The sequence below is a fragment of the Staurois parvus genome, unplaced genomic scaffold (genome assembly GCF_062004578.1).
Source record: "Staurois parvus isolate SC_StPar_1 unplaced genomic scaffold, SC_StPar_1.0 ptg000783l, whole genome shotgun sequence".
In the NCBI taxonomy this organism is placed as follows: Eukaryota; Metazoa; Chordata; class Amphibia; order Anura; family Ranidae; genus Staurois; species Staurois parvus.
This window is the reverse complement of record NW_028318579.1, coordinates 425,888-446,517: the sequence shown is the minus strand read 5'-3', so window position 1 is coordinate 446,517 and position 20,630 is coordinate 425,888. Positions and strand designations below refer to the sequence as shown.

General features: G+C 44.9%; 1 protein-coding gene across 16 annotated transcripts in view; it reads right to left on the bottom strand.

The window, feature by feature from the left end:
• The window catches only part of PTK2 (protein tyrosine kinase 2), a 473,957-nt gene that overhangs the window by 70,769 nt on the left and 382,558 nt on the right, over positions 1–20,630 (bottom strand). For 9 of the 16 annotated variants that reach the window (XM_089654642.1, XM_089654631.1, XM_089654636.1 and 6 more), the window contains 2 exons: positions 11,267–11,378; positions 3,031–3,117 (listed from right to left, as the gene is read on the bottom strand). In XM_089654642.1, coding sequence (XP_089510768.1) covers positions 3,031–3,117; positions 11,267–11,378 — 199 coding nt within the window. Of the gene's footprint in view, positions 1–3,030; positions 3,118–11,266; positions 11,379–14,617; positions 14,666–20,630 lie in introns of all 16 variants that reach the window. The other 7 variants (XM_089654639.1, XM_089654641.1, XM_089654627.1 and 4 more) reach the window with 1 other exon arrangement.

The following is a 20,630-nucleotide window of genomic DNA, read 5'->3' as shown; positions in this document are numbered from 1 at the left end:
GGGCTTTTGGGAAGCGTTAAAAACGCTTCCCAAATGCCTGTCAAATGCTATAGGGGCAGGTAAAAAAAAATGTGCATTTATTATATTTGTCCAAAGAAGCCTGAAAAGCATTGTATCAGCGATCAGTAGATCGCTGATGCCATGCAGGTCTCCTGCAGACCTGTCAGAATATCTGCTCGCCGTACGGGATGTACAAGTAAGCAGATATTCTGACAGGAAGCTGCAATGAACTACCACAGCGCCGTGGTAGTTCATTGAAAACTACAAACCCACATCCGCTAAGGCTGCCAGGACTTGCAGGTCATTCACGCAGGTCCGTGAATGAATGACGCGGCCGTGTGGGCGGAGCTGTGCACGGCTGCGCTGTTTTCAAATTTGACAGATAGTATGGGGAGAGGTTTCCCTGTACTATCTGTCACAGGGGGGCGGGGGTGCGTAGGGTGCGGCTGCAGCTATGGGAACATGTTACATGTTCCACCCTAAAAACAGGTGGAACATGTAACAGGTTCCAAAGGTGATCCTATCCTTTACAAAGAAGTAGGAAGCAGCTGCATGTAGAGGAATTGCAGCTGAAACTCACTGCTCTGCAGAGCAGGACAAGTAGAGGAGAAGGATGGGCAGCAGGAGCACAGGACCAATTAAGGAGGTTTCCTAGAGCTGAGGAGAGGGAGCTGGCAGAGCCACGTTATACCCCAGATCATGGTGACCAGCACCGGGGAGCTTCCGCCTCCCAAATGGCTGTGCTTGATCTGCCTGCATGAGGACTGAAGACATGCTGAAAATTGCCAACTGGAGGCTAGCTGTGTTCAGCACATCCTTGTTTTCCACCAAATGCTGTCCTGCCCTGGTGTACTCCAAAGCAGGGGCGGACTGACCATTTGGAAACTCGGGCACTGCCTGAGGGCCCGGGGTCAGTAGGGGGCCCCATGAGATGCCCCTGGTACCTTTTTAATAGGCTTTTTTTTAGTTTGGGCAAGGACACGGGCCCCATGATCCCCTATTCCCTGGAGGCCCCATGAGTTGTCAGTCCACCCCTGCTCCAAAGATGACATGCTCAGTGACTCTCAGAGCAAAAGCCAAGGCAACATGGAATTGGGGCACAGCAGGGAGCAGAATCTGGTGTGGTGCGTGACACCTGGGCTGGCAAGAGTCCTCTGGGGACACTGCCCTCATCAGGGAAAGCATGTGGCTGTACAGCAAATGTGGCACTGGGTGTGTATACTGATCAATTACACAGGAAAGGTTATACTGGTACAGCAGATTAACATTCACCAACACAGCAAATTACAGATCACAAGGCTATGGTTATGATCATTTTTTTCCTGTAGTGCTAATGAAATCAGAATCGATGTGACGGCCGAGTACTGGAATAAGCAGCAACAGATTGTCACCAATTTTAACTGAAAAGTGATGTTGTTAAAGACCAATTCCTACCAACAATTATATTCTCATTGGGATCAGATTGGGTAGGGAAGGGGGTGAATGATGCCTCTGCCTAGTGTTATTCCCTTCTGTGTTATGGTTTTGGGAAACATGGACCCAGACACTGGCAGAGGTTCAAACCACTGTATCACTGTTTAAATTAACACCTACTCTTTCCCCTATCCACTTTTTATATATACATATCTATACAGTGCTTCAATCAATCAACTAACATTCATTTAGCCCATATAACTTAACCAATTCATACATATATACACAAAGACTGATATCCTATAAAAATGCATATGTGCCCATATATCTTAAAACTCAAACATATCCCCCCTACAAAAAAAAAAAAAAAAAAAAATTTTGAATAATAATAATAATAATAATATATATACACATATACATACACACACACACACAGTATATATATATATATATATAAATTGTAAATAAAGTGCATAATCTAAATGTTCTTTAAAAGGTGCAACGCGCTACTTCTAAAAGTAGAAAATTGAGTGTTCACGTTTAGGCTGTGTAAATGCAAATGCAAAACAGGTGGGGAATGCACTGCAATCCAATGTTACAGGTTCTCTTTAATCTCCCTAGCGTTATGATTATGTCAGTATTTCTGTGCTCAAAGTGGTACATTTTTTTGCGTGGAAATGTTTTTTTATTGTAGGCCTGTAATTCTTAGGAATAACTCACTGAAATCTGCCCGAAGAAGATTCTAGTAAACATCCCGGGTATGTTAAAACTTGAAACACGAAATCATAAATTATAATATAATAAATAATCATAAAAAATAATATAATAAAACATTTAATTCAATAATATAATCAAACCAAAAACACTGAAATTTGAAATAGAGCGCCAAGTTCGCACATCGCTGAGCAAAGTCGCAGAATCGTTTTCAGTGTCTGATGAGGAATTTCCCCCACGAATCATTATCACTTAATTCTGCAAGTGGTTCTGATTTACTATCGCTGTTCTCTAGCTGATCTAAAACCGCTTTTGACCTAAAGGGACGCTTTTTGGACGCCATGGACGTTTCTCAGTTTCCAGGCAGAAAGAACAGTAAAAATGCAGGCAGGGCGCCGGACAAAGCACTCGGGACAAAATGTATGTGAAATGGGTTGATACAGGAATGGAATACTATGTGATTTTAGTGTATTTAGTGAATGTTACAATTTTAAATTTTTGAGTTTCACGCCGGTTCCGTCCCCCGTATGTACCGACGCTCGCAGGGAATGGAACCCGGAAGACGAATCCCGGCATCGGCCGGAGGAGATGGCCGGGGACACTGCAGGGGGGACATCGTGGGAACGCAGGACAAGGAAAGTGCTGGAGGGATCCTGGAGCAACGCTGCAGGGTATTCCCGAGTGTAGCTCAGGGTTACCGCTTCTGGTACTGAAACTTAACCCCGAGCTACACTCGGGAATACCGCCAGGGGGGTTAATACTATACCTATCACCAATGCAGAGAAAAGCAACAACCACCAAATTTCAAGCAGCCAAAAACAGATATAATGACTAGATTGTACAGTGTGATTACAGAATACGCCTGCACAGTTCTTGCAGATAAAACGACAATAGAATGGTTACCTGGTAGTGGTTGGGCTGCACCATGTGCTGCGGGCTGGGGAAGAAGCCTTCGCTGGATCTCGGGCTGGGGTATCCTGGTCTGCTGGGCTGCAAACAGAAAACACAAATCATTGAGAACAAGGAAGACTGTTTTGTTTTGTTAGTCAGTTATAACTGGATACACAGTAGCCCTGTCTAATCACCCCCTCAGCTGTCCCCTGCAAATCCTCATCCTGTTACAGGGAAAGGGGCAGCAGCAGTTGCCTGGACAGCTGTTAGCACCAAGCGATAGGAACACAGATGACACTGAGGACACTTAGTGTGGTTGAGTAGAAGTGTCAGAGTCAATAAACAGCCCCTGTACTGCCTCATTAATGACCCATCAGCCACGCTCCCAGCTGCGAAAATTCTCAACCGCTAGGTCAAAGGTCAGCACTGAACTGCCAGCACCCAACAAGGTGCAAACAACAAGCAGAGCCAGGAAACGAGGAGCAAAACAATTCCTGAACAGAAGAGTCATGTGGAAAGAACTGGTATAAGGAGGGAATTTATAGCTGCACACAAAGGATCACTACAGTGATAAATATTGTATTCTGGCAGGGTGGATAAAAATCGATTTACAAAAAAAAAAGAAAAAAAAAGGATTTTTTTTAATTTAACCACTTCATGTCCGGACACTTTCACCCCCTTCCAGTCCAGACTAATTTTCAGCTTTCAGCGCTATCACCCTTTGAATGACAATTGCGCGGTCATGCAACACTGTACCCATATTAATTTTTTAGCATTTTTTTGAGACAGATACAACTTTATTTTGGTGGTATTTATTCACCACTGGAATTTTTTTGCTATAAAAATGAAAAAGTCCAAACATTTTGAAAAAAAAAAATGCAAACTCCAGGCAGGTGGTGCTGTGGTTGGGATATGTGACAACCTTACATATAAAGCAGGTGCACACAATCATGGGTTGGGGACCAAAAGAATGGAATTCAAAAAAATATATACAATATGGCTAAAAGTATGTGGACGCCCCCAACAATGATGGAGTTCAGGAGTTTCCAGTGACGGGCACTGTTAATTCTATGGCATACACAGACATTGTAGACCATTGTGCTCTTCCAAGCTTATGGCAACAGCTTGAAGAAGGTTCTTTTCTGTCCCAGCATGACTGTGCGCCCCGGTGTACAAAGCCAGCTCCATAAAGACATGGTTTGGTGTGGGGGAACCCAAGTGTCCTGCATGGAGCCCTGTCCTCAACATTACTGAAAACCTTTGGGATTAATTGAAATGCTGATTGCCAGCCAGGTCTTCTCATCCAACATCAGTATCTCCCAAGACCTTCTGCTCTCTAGCTCCCTGGTCACCTCCTCCCAAGCTCAGCTCCATGACTTCTCCTGAGCCTCCCCCATCCTCTTGAACTCTCTATCCCAAGATGCTTGTCTATTTCCTAATCTGTCTACCTTCAGGTGATCCCAGAAGTCACTTCAGGGAAGCCTATCCCACCTCTACTTGACAAATGAACTTTAACTTTCTTATGAACTCATCTGCACAGTTATTACATTTTGTACCACTTTCCTTCAATTCAGATTACGTGCCAAACACAGCGCCCCCCAGGCCAAATGTGACCCACACCTCTCCTGCAGCTTCGACAGCCCCCTCATCTTCATCCCCCACTTGGCAGCATTCGGCAGCAACACTATGTGCAGCCACAGCACCCCCTTGTCTCAGAATTCAGCAGACTCCAACAGCTGACTCCAGCCCTCCTCTAGACCAGGGCTCGACAAATCCCAGGCGCCAGGTCACCATGGCAACTAGAAATTGCGTCCTGGTTCCTGGGCTTTGGTCAGCCCATTCACTGGCATAGGGATGCTCAAATCATACCGCCCGATGCCCGGGACATGCAGTTCCAGGAGCCGTGCAGGTGGACTCTTTTTACATTTAACCCTCCTGCGGGCAAGCAGCACGGTTTTATTTTCTTTTTTTGCCCCTCATGGAGCAAACACCGGTGTAGCATAAAGATACAGGAGCTGTGCAGGTGGACCCTTTTTACATTTAACGGGATTTTCTTTTTTTACCCTCATGGAGCGGACACAAATAAAGATTCGTGGGCGTTTCTGGTCATATCCAATAGGATGCAATGTGCAGTAGATCCTGAGCTGGGGTTGCATGATTCTCCCTCCCAGTGGCTTTCTTAGTGGACGGTTCTTTGGCTGAATAGGATAGTGCGCGGCTCATCCTTTGGGTAGGTACGGCTGAAAGCAGCTAATATGTGTTGGACAGGCCCGGGACAGAACAGAGAACAGCTTCCAGGAGGTGATGGACCGCTGAAGAGAACTGCACTACGTCCAGCGAGAACTGTGGGAACCAGGCGGAGAGCCAGGCTCTGCTGGAGGGGGAATCTGGGGCTGAATTGTAAAGCAGCTCAGCAATGCGGTGGTGGTGAGACGGTACCCTGATGTAAGGGCTCCTAACATTTTTAGCAGGCTTCTAGATTCAAAGCAAATTTGTCAAGCCCTGGTTCCTGCACAAGGTAAGGGAGATGCACTGCGATGTAAGGGAGGAATTTTGACATTTGATGTAAGAGGGCAAGCCGGGTGCTCTGGTTATCTAGTCCTACAGATACAACTGGCTCTTTCAGAGAAATCATAATACTGATGCGGCCCACAACGAAATTGGGTTTGACACTACATTCCAAAGTCTGTTCAGCCTCAGGCAAGATGCAGAGGGTACTTGAGCCGGGGGCGTGTTCAGGAGGCAGCCTATGATTGGGTTGGGGTGTGTGCCAGAGGCAGGCTTTGATTGGTTGGTGAGCAAACTACCCAGCATAAGCATGCTGTGTGTCTGTACAATGCTGGTGTCAGGGACCGTCGCGGCTCCGTCCCCGGCGCATGCGCACTAGCACCAGGTCCCGGCGGGCCGCGGCTGACAGGAGGCCGCGCATGTGCAGTAGGAGCCTCGGGCGGCCAATGACAGCCCGGGGGCGCGTCCTGGGCGGCCAATGACAGTGCAGGACGCGATATTTAAAGATGCCCTGCACTGTCACAAATCGCCGCAAGGTCTGACCTGTTACCTGAAGTTACCTGTGCCCTGTGATTAAAGACCCGGATTGTTTGACCTTCTGCCTGCTCCAGCCCTGACCTGGATTATCTGACTACGCTGCCTTCTCCTGTGTTTGACCCGGATTGCCCCTGACTACGCTGCCTTCTCCTATCTCGACCCCCGGCTTGTTTGACCATTCTGCGGACTGACTCCGGTACTGACCCTGCGTGTGACCTGACCACTCTCTGCCTGCCATCTCTGTACCTTGCAATTCCCCACGGTGACAACCGCCGGTTTATCCTGCCTGGTCCTGCCGGTCTCCTCACATCTGGCTCTATTCTGTCTTACTCCCTCTGCCACTGGTGGTATTGCTCGGAGGTCGTGACCTGGTCCTGGTTCTGCTCCAAGTCCATCCCCATCATCAGGGGCCCTGGTGGAAACGCAGACCGGGACTTAGACTCCACGCTCCGGGTGATTCCGCCTAGTGGGCTGCCAGAGGCACCACCTGGCGGATCCGTAACAGCTGGGAGGTACAGGACAAAGGATGAAAACTGACCATGCAAGACCAAATCAGCATCCGTGCATTGTGTGGTCGGTTTAAAACAAGGGAAGAAAGGTGACTGGTATGACCAGCCAGCCAAGTACTTCAGATGGAAGAAGTACATAAAAACGATAGAGACTGATTTATATTGATTTAGAAATACGTGAACACACATGGAAAAAAAAATACACTTTTAATAATTACGGCAATATGAATAAAAATAACAGCACAAAATATAAAAGTATTAAAATATCCACTAGAAGCATCAAAATAATGCAGCATAAAAATATTTAATAAAACACAGTAATGTTTACAAGAAGTGATCTCAGGCAACGTTAGCTATGATACTACGTTTAGCACAATTTTCTCGAGACGATAAAAAAAAAAGTGTCATAAAATGTTATCACCACCACCACTATTTCCTACGCATGGAGCAACAACTAATAGAATCCTTCTGCAGGGACAGGCCTCACAAAACACCAAAACTATGTCAAACATCAGGACAGCAACTTCCTGAGAGGAAATTCTCAAACTGATAAAAATTTAGAAACTAAAAATAAACACAAGCTACACCAAGAGCAAAGAATACACAAGAGGAATTCACCGGCAGGTTACTATAATGTAATTATAAATAATACCAGAAATGATTCATATAATGAGCCCACTTTTCTGATGCAACCGCTACCGTCACAATCAAAACAACCTTTATTAGCTCTGTTTTTCCATGACATTTTGGCCAGTCATAGATAGGCAGATAATTCAAGAGTGATGGGTGACTGATAGAAAACCATCAACTACAAGTACACTGAGCACCAGGACCTGTCAACAATGCTTTCCCCTGATGCCAACAGTGTTGCACACACAGAACTTCGGCAGCTTAACATCTGATCCCTGGACTGGATATTAAAAAGCCCATTTAATCCAGTTATGTGTACAAAAAGAAATCATGGAATGTATGTTTTTTTTTTCCCCCACATATAACTACCATAAGTACCAAGATCTGTCTCGACATCGATATTCTGTAATACCCTACACAGCAGCACTCAGACTGGAAGAGGCAGTACTCTAAGCCAATGACTTTGCTACATTTGAAAGCCGATCTCTGGGATAAAAATTTATTTGCAGTGGCAGCCCTCCTGCCCCGTACTGAAGGGTAATGCCGGCCATAGACGGGTCAAAAATAGTCCAATTTTCCAGCCAAAAAAAATCGGCCGATTTTCGCACCGTTAGTGGGTTAACTGGTCGGCCGTTTTTCGGGGTTTTTGCACATTTTTTTTTTTAATCGGGCATGTAGGAAAATTTACGGCCAATTTTGCCAATGATGGGCAAATTGGCCGATCGTTTTACCGATAAAAAAATCTGCATGAGCCGTGAGGAGGAGGAGGAGGAGGAGGAAGAAGAAGAATTCCATTCCGCTATTATATTTTATATGAAAAATCTTGCGGTTGCAACAAATGTATCCATTTGTATCCGAATAAAAACATCTGTATCCGAAATGGATACAAATGGATACATTTGTTGCAACCGCACTACTTTTCATATAAAATATAACAGCGGACTGGAATTCTTCTTATGTATTGCTCCCCTGTGTGCTTCCCTGTCTCTGCAAGGGTCAGAAGTAATTATGGGGTTAAATGCTTGCCATAGACGGGACGAAAATCGGATGAATTTTTTACCGTTGGTGGTAACGTCGGCCGATCGAACGGCCGATTTTTGACCCGTCTATGCCCTGCTTAAGGGAAAGGCTGTATGGGTTAAACGCTCAATAAATCTAGGAGCAGAGGAAAAGGTTGAAATACTTACCTTGTCCCTTGCTCCCCTGGAGCTCGTCTCTTCTCTCCAATGCTCTGGCTTGTGAGCGGGCCCTCGATATCCTCACATACAATGCAGGACTATTGGTCCCTGCATTGCACTTGATGCGACTGCTGGACAGAGCACTTTAGAGAAAAGGCTTTGGCTGCACAAATGGCGGGAGCCTGCCAGATCATGGAATAGGGTAAGTATTCTACCTTTTATCTATTTTTATAGTCTAGCCCTAGACTGAAAAGCTTAAAGTGTTACTAAACCCACAACAGTACAATCAGTCTGTATATGCTCTAAAGCATGCTTGTTATACTCACTGTGGAACTTAAGGGGTTAATCCTCTGGGGGAAAAAAAAAAAAAAAGATCCGGTCTTCTCTGATCCGCCCCTTCTTTCAAGTTCCCCATTTCCTCTCCTGATAGAACAGGGCCTCGGGGACACACTGCACATGCTCAGTTTGGTGTGTACTGCTAGAGAGGTTTTTCTTTTTCTTGGGAGGGTGCATGTGATCAGCACAGAGCCAATCAGCACTGTCTGGGGTTATGCAATTTCATAGGACAGTTGGAGGAGAATGAAAACTCCTCCTACAAGTTTTAACCAGTGCTCAGCTGGCCACTGAGGTCACAAGACTGCTATATACTGCTGATGAGAAAAGGTATTTTGCAGTTTAGATTTATTAAAATAATTACATTTCCATGTTCTGTGTGCTGTGGGAGACCAGATATAGTGAATTCAGGGTCCTGGGTTTAGTAACACTTTAAAATTAGTTAAACTGTATTTTTTTTTTTTTTTAATCAGCACAAGAGACAGTACTTGCTATCAATGCTACATGCCTCCTGTGCTAATGGATGCTGCTTTCGTTGTAATATTCGGTCTTCCAATCCCCCCTCCCCTGCTGTGGTAATCCTCTGGAGCTGCGGGGACCTGTGACAGACTCATCTAAAGTGCCAATTAACCCGTCCTTTCTAGCCCCCTCCTCCATTCTTACAAGCTGTACTATAGCTTCTATGAATGGAGAACAGGTGGATTCAGGAAAGGACCGCCTTCTCCATTCACAGATCATTTTTCATTCATAGCAACTATAGTACAGCTTTTAAAAATGGAGGAGACGGCAAAAAGGACGGGCAAAGTCAGCACTCTTACATGCCTATATATAGATAAAATTGTGAGCGCCATAGAAGTAATAAAGGTAAAGCGACTGTGCACATAAAGGTAACCAATGGAACACCTTAAACAGACAATAATAAATAAAAAAGTGCAGCGCTGATATACATTACAAACCAAAATAAATAAATATCAATAAAAAGTTCCAAAAAGATTGGTGATAGTGATAAGTTGCCTCTTGTGCTATGGTGACACTGGACCCGGTATCAGTGCAAATTGATAAGGTAATGCGCACTCACCGGACGCGCATAATGTTTGCGCCTTGTAACAATAATCCAGATGTCATCAGATAGAGGACTGGTTTAGGAGATGCTCTTCCCTCTTATGGGATGGTGGGTCATCATATTGGATGATAAGCAGCTGATGAAGACACTCTCCGTCCATTAAATGTCCCTCTCTCCAATAGGCTTCTCTCAGGGTGTGTGAGTATCCCCTAGGACAGTGGTTCTCAACCTTCCTAATTCCGTGACCCTTTAATACAGTTCCTCATGTTGTGGTGACCCCCAACCATAAAATTATTTACCCAGTAATTATATATTCATGAAGTGTCGTTTTACCTCCAATACTGCTGCTTTCTACACAGTAGCTGCTTTCTACACAGTAGCTGCTCTTTACACATCGGAAATATGTGTTTTCCCAGATGGTCTTAGGCGACCCCTGTGAAAGGGTCGTTCGACCCCCAAAGGGGTCACGACCCACAGGTTGAGAACCACTGCCCTAGGAAGTACTAGTCCGTCCTTGGTATAGTGGGTCTGCAGGCTAAAAAGCTCCTTGCTGCTCTTGATTCCTTCACATGTGTGTTTGTCTGTGCTCACCTGTGACTCTTACATGCCTGTCACAGGTCCCTTGACCTATGATGAATACTTTTAAAGGGTCAGATATTATAGAGTTTAATGGAAGCTGGAGAACAACAGCAGCTGCCAATTCTTTCGGTCTCTCTGGGACTCCACTGCTGAGCTCCTGAACCTGCGCACCTATGCCCATTATAAAGGGTTCCCATCATCCCTCTGCTCAGTTCTCAGGTTCGCATACCCACTGTGGCCATCATGAGGGGCTCCAATTATCTGTACACCTGTTGTGTTCTTTATGAGGGGCTCTCATCATTGCTCTGCAACCATACTGTGCCTGATATGACAGGCTCCCAACATCCCTGCTGGAATTTTTAGATTGTATTATATATTACGGGAATGTAACAAGAGGATCTGCAACACACAAATGTGGGTGGGAACACCAATAACTCTCAGTTTCATAGGAGAAAAGTGGAGATGTATGCAGTGAGATATTGTTGTAGAAGCACCCAAGGCATAGAAGAAGCCAAGGGTAGACTCCGCTCACCAAGCTCCACATATAGCTTTCACATCACTTTTGGGCGGACTTGCCCCTGAAGCATACCAAACCTCTCACAGCTCACAAGAAAAAATATAAACATAATAAAAAAATATAAACCCAAGCAAAGTTAACCCATTATTTTCCTTCTCAAACCAACATGCTGAGGAAAAAAAACACTCTTGCAGCAACATTTTAAAAAGCAACCACGTACAAAATCAAGGATCAGGCTTTTGCTGGGTTTTTTTTTGCCTTCCTCTAGATCAACTGTGGGTGTAGGATTATAACTTTTTTTTTTCTGTGGTTGAACTGGATAGACTTTTGCCTTTTTTTTCAGTCAGACTAACTAAGTAACAAAGCAAAATATGAGGACTATTCATCCACTGACCTTTGGTGGTGCCTCGTCTGAGCCCGCCGAGTCCCAGGACACAGTCACCTGCCTCCTGGACTCCATTCTCATCCGCTCCTCTTGTTGAATCTTCTCCTCTTCTAGGATTGTACTGCAAAGAGAGCGAGAGGACAGGGGTGTTGAGTGCCAGCCTCTCACAAGACACAGTGGGGCTATCTGCTATGCATGTCATTTCAGCTGTCACTGTCCCCCCCCACCCCCCACCACCACAAAGGGATGGCTGTATTTCCATCACTGAGTAATCCTCCAGCAGATCCACTACAGAAGTTAAATTGTCAGCTTGTTTACTACGAGATAAAAGTATTGCTGCAGAAAGCAGTGACATAAGTTTAACATACTACCACAGGAACGCAGGAAAAACTGAGACCTTAGAATGGACTTCTTCACTAACATTGATAGAGAATACATTTACGGCAAAAAAAAGAACATTAAAGCGTATTTTTGCCCAAACTTCTAGTTTTAGTTTTTGGATAGAGTGGGGTAAGCTTTCACTGCGATCCGGGGCTCCAGTAGAGAGATTTCCCAGGTTTACCATACAAGAAGTGAGGAAAAATCTCCAACAGGGACAACAATTAAGCTGATAGGCAAGGGCAGATTGACAATTCATGGGGCCCCCGGCAATAGGGGATCATGGGGCCCCTGTGTCCTTGCCCAAACTCAAAAAAGCCAATGAAAAAGGTACCAGGGGCATCTCATCGGGCCCCCTACTGACCCCGGGCAGTGCCCGAGTTTCCAAATGGTCAGTCCGCCCCTGCTGACAGGTGTCCTTTATCTACTCTATGAGAATAAAAAAGCATTCGTATTTCTGCCTGTGTAACTATTACCTCCACTTCCTACCTAATGAAACTGTTGTCACTGGGACAGGAAGCAAAGGAGAATCTCTCTAAGGCCACATGTACACGAGAGCCTACTCTGACCGCCGGCCGCTGGGAAATGCAAAACGTGGCAACCGCGTTACCGCATTTTCCCGTGGTTGGCGGTCAAAACCTTCCTATCCTGAACGCGATTCTTCCATGTTCAGGAGAGGGAGGTTTAAACTCACCTAAACGCAGCAGCTTTTAAACTCTGCTAAAAGCCTATGTGTACATGGACACAGGCTTTTATGGAGCGGAGTTTAGGATCTTTGGCAAAAAAAATGCCAAAAGCTCCTAAACTCGAGTTTAGCAGCAGCTCGTATACATGGAGCCTAAAGGAGGTCCAGATAGCAGTGAAACTGAGAAGAATTCTAATGCAGGGGTAGGCAACCTTTGAGAGGTGGAGATCATGAACGAGACCAAAGAACACTGGGGTTCAGTGCCACTAAAAAAAACCCAACAAATTACTAGCAAGGCCTAACTAAATAGCAAGGAAAATGTAGAAAAATACAATAAAACAAGTGTCACTGTAAAAATACAAACTTGGCCTACCTTAAAAATGGACAGTGTCAGTCAGTAGGGCAGAGGTTGGTGACAGTCAGTAGAGCAATGGACAGTGTCAGTCAGTAGGGCAATGGACAGTGTCAGTAGGGCAGACGTTGGTGACAGTCAGTAGAGCAGTGGACGGTGTCAGTCAGTAGGGCAGTGGACGGTGTCAGACAGCAGGGCAGTGGACGGTGTCAGACAGCAGGGCAGTGGACGGTGTCAGACAGCAGGGCAGAGGCAGGTGTCAGTCAGCAGGGCAGAGGCAGTTGTTAGTCAGCAGGGCAGAGGACGGTGTCAGTCAGCAGGGCAGAGGACGGTGTCAGTCAGCAGGGCAGAGGACGGTGTCAGTCAGCAGGGCAGAGGACAGTGTCAGTCAGCAGGGCAGAGGACAGTGTCAGTCAGCAGGGCAGAGGACAGTGTCAGTCAGCAGGGCAGAGGACAGTGTCAGTCAGCAGGGCAGAGGACAGTGTCAGTCAGCAGGGCAGAGGACAGTGTCAGTCAGCAGGGCAGAGGACAGTGTCAGTCAGCAGGGCAGAGGACAGTGTCAGTCAGCAGGGCAGAGGCTGGTGTCAGCAGGGCAGAGGCTGGTGTCAGCAGGGCAGAGGCTGGTGTCAGCAGGGCAGAGGCTGGTGTCAGCAGGGCAGAGGCTGGTGTCAGCAGGGCAGAGGCTGGTGTCAGCAGGGCAGAGGCTGGTGTCAGCAGGGCAGAGGCTGGTGTCAGTAGGGCAGAGGCTGGTGTCAGTAGGGCAGAGGCTGGTGTCAGTAGGGCAGAGGCTGGTGTCAATTTTTATTTGTACATTTTTATTATTTTAATATTTTTGACAATTTCTTTAGGAGCCCTGTTGAAAGGGGAGCACTTGGGGGAGGGGACAGCAGCAGAAAAAAGGTGGAACAAGGATGGGAGGGGCAGCAGGGGAGGAGTTTACTAGAACCGGTCCCCTGGATTTTCCTCCAGCAGCTGTACACTGCCGGGAGGGCGAGGAGGAGATGCTAGCTTTCAGGTGTTTGGTAAGTGCAAACAAAGAGAAGTGAAGAATATAAGCCAGACACAGTGACGTCTCAGGTCAGATGGGAAGAACGTAAAGATCTTTCTGCAAAGCTGTACAAGTTTATTTTTTTTTAATTCATCAGCACAAGGGATAGTAATTACATTGAATAAGGAGTATCCCTTGTGCTGGTGCTCTTGTCATTAAAATGTTCATTCCTCTGCCCCCAACTCACGCCCCTCCCGTTATATCTCCACAGCTATGATCTTCCGGTGCTCTGCTGGACTTGTCAATTGCCCTTGTCCAAACAGTTGACTATGCCTGCCCTCTCTGCCCCATGTTCAATTCATAAAAGCTGCAGAATCACTTTCTGTAATACAAAGTTCTCTATGGATGGAAGATTTAGAGCTTCAATGACTTATTCATCCACCTGCATGTTGGGTCACTTGAGGAACGGTCCATGTACCGGGACCATGTTCAAGCATGGTTCAGGTACATAGATGACATATTTGTGGGGTTGGAATGGCTCTTCTGCTAAATTTGATAAGTGGTCTTTTTTTCCTAGTCCCCCATTCATACATGAGCAATCTGAAGTGCATTTCGGACAACTTTTCAAAGCTTGACACCAGATTTCAATGTTACTATTGTGCTTGGTCATGTATGATCAGTGTGTTGTCCCTCAACACTCAGAAAAAGTACATGAGCTCTCTTGGGGCATGGATAGCATATTACTGGCCCCTCCAGACTTCAGTGGGAGCATTCCCATTTACTTACACCCAAACAATTATTTAAATTCATTCTTTTCTAGGTCATCGGTTGCTTTTCTCAATATTAAAGCGTCTGTTGACCAGGAAAATAAAAACTTCCAATAATCTCCAGAGTAAACTTACAGACAGGAATGCCACATTGCATTTCTGTATGCTAAACATTTAGGCAAGAAATTACCTGTCTCTCAATCTGTGTGTATCCACAGGAACAGGATATGCACCAGTCCTGAGGGTTAAAGAGAACAGACAGATCACATGGGACAGGTTTTTGAAACACGCTGCAGTAACTTTTTATACCCTCAAATAAAGAAAAAAAATGAAAACACTGCTGAACAAGAGCATCTCACCACCCCTCACCGCCTGGCAAAACAGACCCCAGTCTGCATTCTAAAACAGCTTACTATAGTGTGCGGCTACTGTGAAAGGGCCCTTAGGCTATGTCACGGGCCCATGCAAAGGCCAATCAATTTAGGATTGATGCTAGACAAAATACTGGCATTCCATTCATGCAAATCTACAATTCCTTGCCTGAGTGAATTAGAAAGTTACCAACACACACGGTCCCATCCTTTCAGGCAACAGATAACCGAGGTCAAGGAACCCCCACTTCATACTTACCAGAAGCAAAAAATCTCTATGATTTACTAACCAAAGCTTACCCCAAATATCAAAAGAAACCGTGTATCACCTTTTCCAAAAAAAAAAAAGGGGGCATTACAAATACTTAAATTGCAACACATGTATTGCAATATGTGGTTCCAATTTCCCACATTCACATGATGGTTAACGGATTTGTAAGTACTGTAATTGCAACACAGAATTCTGTATAAACTTAGTGATTGTAAAGGCAAAATAAAAAAACAAAAAGACAAGCAGGTTTATACTTACCTGCTCTGTGCAGTGGTTTCGCACAGAGCAGTGCAGATCCTCCTCTTCTCGGGTGCCCCGCCAGTGCTCCTAGTGGCTCCTCCTTTTCTTGGTGTGCCAAGTTGCTTCCTATGGTAGCACGCCTGTGGGCTCAGTCCTAAGCTGGGCTGTCTGTGTCTATAGATACAGACAGTGAAACTTGGCCCCGCCCCCTACTCTTTCCTCACAAGCTGTGAATGACAGCTACTACTCCAGTGATCTCCACTGACTTCCGGGTCCTGCACTGAGCGACTGATCTCCTGCATTGTGAACACAGGAGGTGACCGCTCGGACGCCATTCAGAGATCTCTTTGCATTTTCTAAATGAATGCAAAGCATTCTCTGATTGGACAAGCTGTAGAACATGGCATCACCGCCCACCTCATCCAATTAGAGAACACTTTGCAGTCATTCAAAAAATGCAAGTGATCTCTGAATGGCACCCATGCCAAGTGTTCACATGCCAGAAGAGCAGCCACTCAGAATGGGACCGAAGAGTGGAGATCACTGGTGTAGTGGGGTCTACTTCATGATTTCCAGTTTGTAGAGGGATCCCACAGGTATATCATATAGTTATCAGGTGTAGGCGAGCGCTGGAACTATAAAGCAGCTAGCACCAAGGTATAGGAAACAACTCCTTATGGATAAACATATATAAAGTGCAACGCTAAAATAAGTGAATGTTATTATAGTGAAAATAAAGTACAAAGTCAATCTGACATAGAACGAAAAAAAAATGTTTTTCAGCGGAACAGTCTAGTGCAGCATATAAAAATCAAATATAAAAAATGTTCAATAAATCATTCAATAAATATGAAACAGTAAAGTGCAGCATAAAGGTGAGAATATATAAAGTCCATAAAATAAAAGTGGAGTAAGAGCTATATATTGTCCGTAAGGATATAAGTACGGCAATCGCGGTGAAATATTGTGAAGTGATCCAATAGGGAATCCACCATCTCTGTCAGATGTACACTCACCAGACATCTACCGGTAAACAGCATGTAAGCACATCTCATCTGGGTACAGGTAACAGCAATGAAGCCTCTGCAAGGGATGCTCAGCCAAGGGCAAAAAATGCAGGTGGACCCCCAGCTATGAGGAACAACTCACCACAGGAGCCAAAAGTAGTATATAGTGTAGTATTTATTAAATACTGAATAAAAGACAAGTAAGAATGAAGGTAAAATGGAGTACCAAGATGGCCGCCGTTCCGACCTTTGGCAACAGTGGCGTGACGTCAGCAAGTGCGGCTCCACCCGACGCGTTTTGTGCACATGCACGTCTTCAGGGGTACGCTCACTCTCTATCATATAGTTAGATTGGCTCCAGCTGGACCATAAATTATTCTTTAAATGCCCGTGCTCTTTGGTTTACATAGTAAAAACATCAGGCCCATTCAAGTGTGGATTTTAAGTGTTGCCCTCCAGACAAACTCAAATCCACGTATTGTGTGGCATGATCATCAATCATGTTCCAAAATCAAATCGCAGTGGTAACAATTTTGCCAAAACGTGTTATCTTCTGGATGACATATTGGATAATTTGAAACACTTTTCATTTTATTTGGTACTAAGGATTAACGGCGGACTCCAGCGTTCTACACATTCAATCCTCCTCACATATAGATACATATTAGGACTAATTTAGACAGGAGCCATATTAACCTACCAGCATGTCTGTGGAGTGGGGGAGGAGACCGGAGTACCTGCTGGAATCCCACACAAGTACAGGGAGAACATTTTAAAAATGCATGAACAGCTTTGGGGCAGCACAGTGGCTAGGTGGTTAGCTCTTCTACCTAGCAGCATTAGAGTTGTCGGTTCTAAGCCCAACCAAAGCACTACCTGCCTGAAGTTTGCATATTCTCCCTATGCTTGTGTTGGATTCCTCTGGGTATTCTGGTTTCCTCCCACACTCCAAAGACATGGTGGTAGGTTAATTGGCTCCTGTCCAAAATTGCCCTAGTATGTTTTATGTATGAATGTGAGTTAGGGACCTTAAATTGTACACTTGAGGGCAGGGACTGATGTGAATATATAATAAGTATGTAATGTGCTGTGTAAATTGAAGACGCTATAAACGTACCTATAATAAATATCCTAAGTTAATGGAATTAAATGTCAATATTTGAGCGAAGCCCCAAATATAACTCTCTCTATATACACCCATTGGCCACTTTATTAGGTCCACCTTGCTAGTATCGGGTTGGATCTCCTTTTGCCTTCAGAACTGCCTTAATTCTTCGTGGCATAGATTCCACAAGGTGTTTGAAACATTCCTCAGAGATTTTGGTCCATATTGACATGATAGCTTCACGCAGTTGCTACAAATTTGTCAGCTGCACATCCATAATGCGAATCTCCCGTTCCATCACATCTCAAAGGTGCTCAATTGGATGGAGATCTGGTGGCTGTGGAGGCCAATGGAGTACAGCGAACTCATTGTTATGTTCAAGAAACCAGTTGGAGATGTGAGCTTTGGTGACATGGTGCATTATCCTGCTGGATGTAGCCATCAGAAGATGGGGACACTGGAGTCATCAAGAGATGGACATAGTCAGCAATAATACTCAGGTAGGCCGCGGCATATAAACGATGCTCAATTGGTCCTAAGGGGCCCAAAGTGTGCCAAGAAAGTAACCCCCACACCATTACACCACCAGCCTGAAGGCAGGATGGATCCATGGTTTCATGTTGTTTACTCCAAATTCTGACCCTACCATGTGAATGTTTCAGCAGAAATCGAGACTCATCAGACCAGGCAACGTTTTTCCAATCTTCTATTGTCCAATTTTGGTGAGCCTGTGCGAATTGTAGCCTCCATTTCCTGTTCTTAGCTGACAGGAGTGGCACCCGGTGTGGTCTTCTGCTGCTGTAGTCAATCTGCTTCAAGGTCCGACGTATTGTGCGTTCAGAGATTGTATTCTGCATACATTGGTTGTAACGAGTGGTTATTTGAGTTGCTGTTGCCTATCATATCAAAGCGCTGAGTAAACTGTTGGCACTATATAAATTCTGTATAATAATAATAATAATCAAACCAGTCTGCCCATTCTCCTCTGTCCTCAAGGCATTTTCATCCACACAACTGCCGCTCACTGGATGTTTTCTCTTTATCAGACCATTCTCTGTAAACCCTAGAGATGGTTGTATGTTAAAATCCCAGTAGATCAGCAGTTTTTTAAATACTCTGACCAGCACAACAACAAAGTAACTTAAATCCCCTTTCTTCTCCGTTCTGATGCTTGGTTTGAACTTCAGCAAGTCGTCTTCACCACATCTAGATGCCTAAATGCATGTGATTGGCTGATTAGCAATTTGTACATAATAAAGTGGCCTGTGAGTGTATACAGTAAAGTTTCAATGTTTTAAAAACTGTGCTTTTGCGTATACTAGGCAGTACTCTATTGACGTGGGGGCAGGAATAATTGCGCTTTACATACGCGAGGGCTCTGCTACATGCTTAGCGCTCAATAGCACTTGTTATCTCAATGGACACCTATGAGTCAGATCAGACCGATAAAACACTTATTTCTAACAACTCCCTCCCCTCCCGCATGGCCTGGTCCAGTTGTGGTTTTTTTTTCTCATCTTGGCAGAATTGCCAACTACATTATCTGACATATGGATTGTTACCAGAGAAGACACCTAAAGACCAATAACTGAAATACTGCAAAATAACATGATGAAGAACCATGAGTAAAGGTATGGTAGCCGCTACAAAAGTTGCCTCTATTAAAACTTTAAATCAATAATCTAAATAATCTTAAAGAGCTCTTATACTTTAAGCAAAACTCTAACAAAGCAACAAAGTAAAACTGAATAGTCCATTTAAAGAAGAAATAACAAAACTAGCATTTGCTGCAATATTCACCTACAATTCAGAGATTTCTGTGCAGTAATTGTTTCTATTGCTAGATGTCCTCAGTCTGACAGCCAGCATTATTCAAACCATGTTCTCTAAGCCCAGGTCGTCCAAGACCCATCCCCAGACTGACTAGACAGTGACGTAGAAGCCAGGGGCGGACTGACCATTTGGAAACTCGGGCACTGCCCCAGGGCCCGGGGTCAGTAGGGGGCCCCATGAGATGCTCCTGGTACCTTTTTCATAGGCTTTTTTTTAGTTTGGGCAAGGACCTAGGGGCCCCATGATCCCCTATTGCCCGGGGGCCCCATGAGTTATCAGTCTGCCCCTGGTAGAAGCAGCACAATGATGAGCTTCTTTCTTTCACTCTGCCCTCTCCTCCTATCAGCATGCTTCCTTGTCAGCACATGTACTAAATGGCTCTTTGTGCTGCTTCTTCTCACATTCCAGCCCTGCTGTACAGGGACTGCAAGAGGATTATACCAGGTCAGACACAGACACTTGAATTTTAAAAAAGCAATTGATGACTGCAAAGCTGAACTTTTTGTATATATTCGCCTAAAGTTCAGCTTTAAGAGCATAGTGAAAAACCAATCATAAGATGTACTGCTGAAATCAGAGCAGTGCAAAATGGATTCTGATTGGCTGCTAGTCTGTACTGAATAAGTCTTCTTCAGTATACTTGAGGAGAAAATGCAACCTATTAATGATGAGCAGTAGCTGAGTCACCAGTGCACCTTAAATATTACAGCTGGTGCCCAATTCTGTATTTGTCCATCTCTTCACTATTATTTTTTTTCTTCTTCTTCTTTCAGGTACTTATATAGCGCCATCAATTTACGCAGCGCTTTACATATATATTGTACATTCACATCAGTCCCTAACCCTCAAGGGGCGTACAATCTAAGGTCCCTAACTCACATTCATACATACACATACTAGGGACAATTTAGACAGGAGCCAATTCACCTACCAGCATGTCTTTGTAGTGTAGGAGGAAACCAGAGTACCCGGTGGAAACCCACGCAGGCACAGGGAGAGCATGCAAACTCCAGGCAGGTGGTGCCGTGGTTGGGATTTGAACCGGCGACCCTAGTACTGCCAGGCAGAAGTGCTAACCACTTAACCACTGTAGCCTCATAATAAAGTACATCTAATGCCAAAACTTGTTTGCAACTTTGAATAGCGTGCAATAGGGTTAGAACCCCTGTCAGGAATTCATTACTGGGGAATTCCACCACTTGTGCCCATTGTCACCAGGACAGAAAGTAAAATCCATAATTGAAGTTAGTCTCTGGAAGAGGAATAGTGGGGAAAAGTCTAGAAGGGGAACAGTCCAAGAGTAGGTTAACATTACTTCTTGTTGGTAACATGTCCCGACACACAAGAGAAATGCACGGTCATCTACCAGACATGCG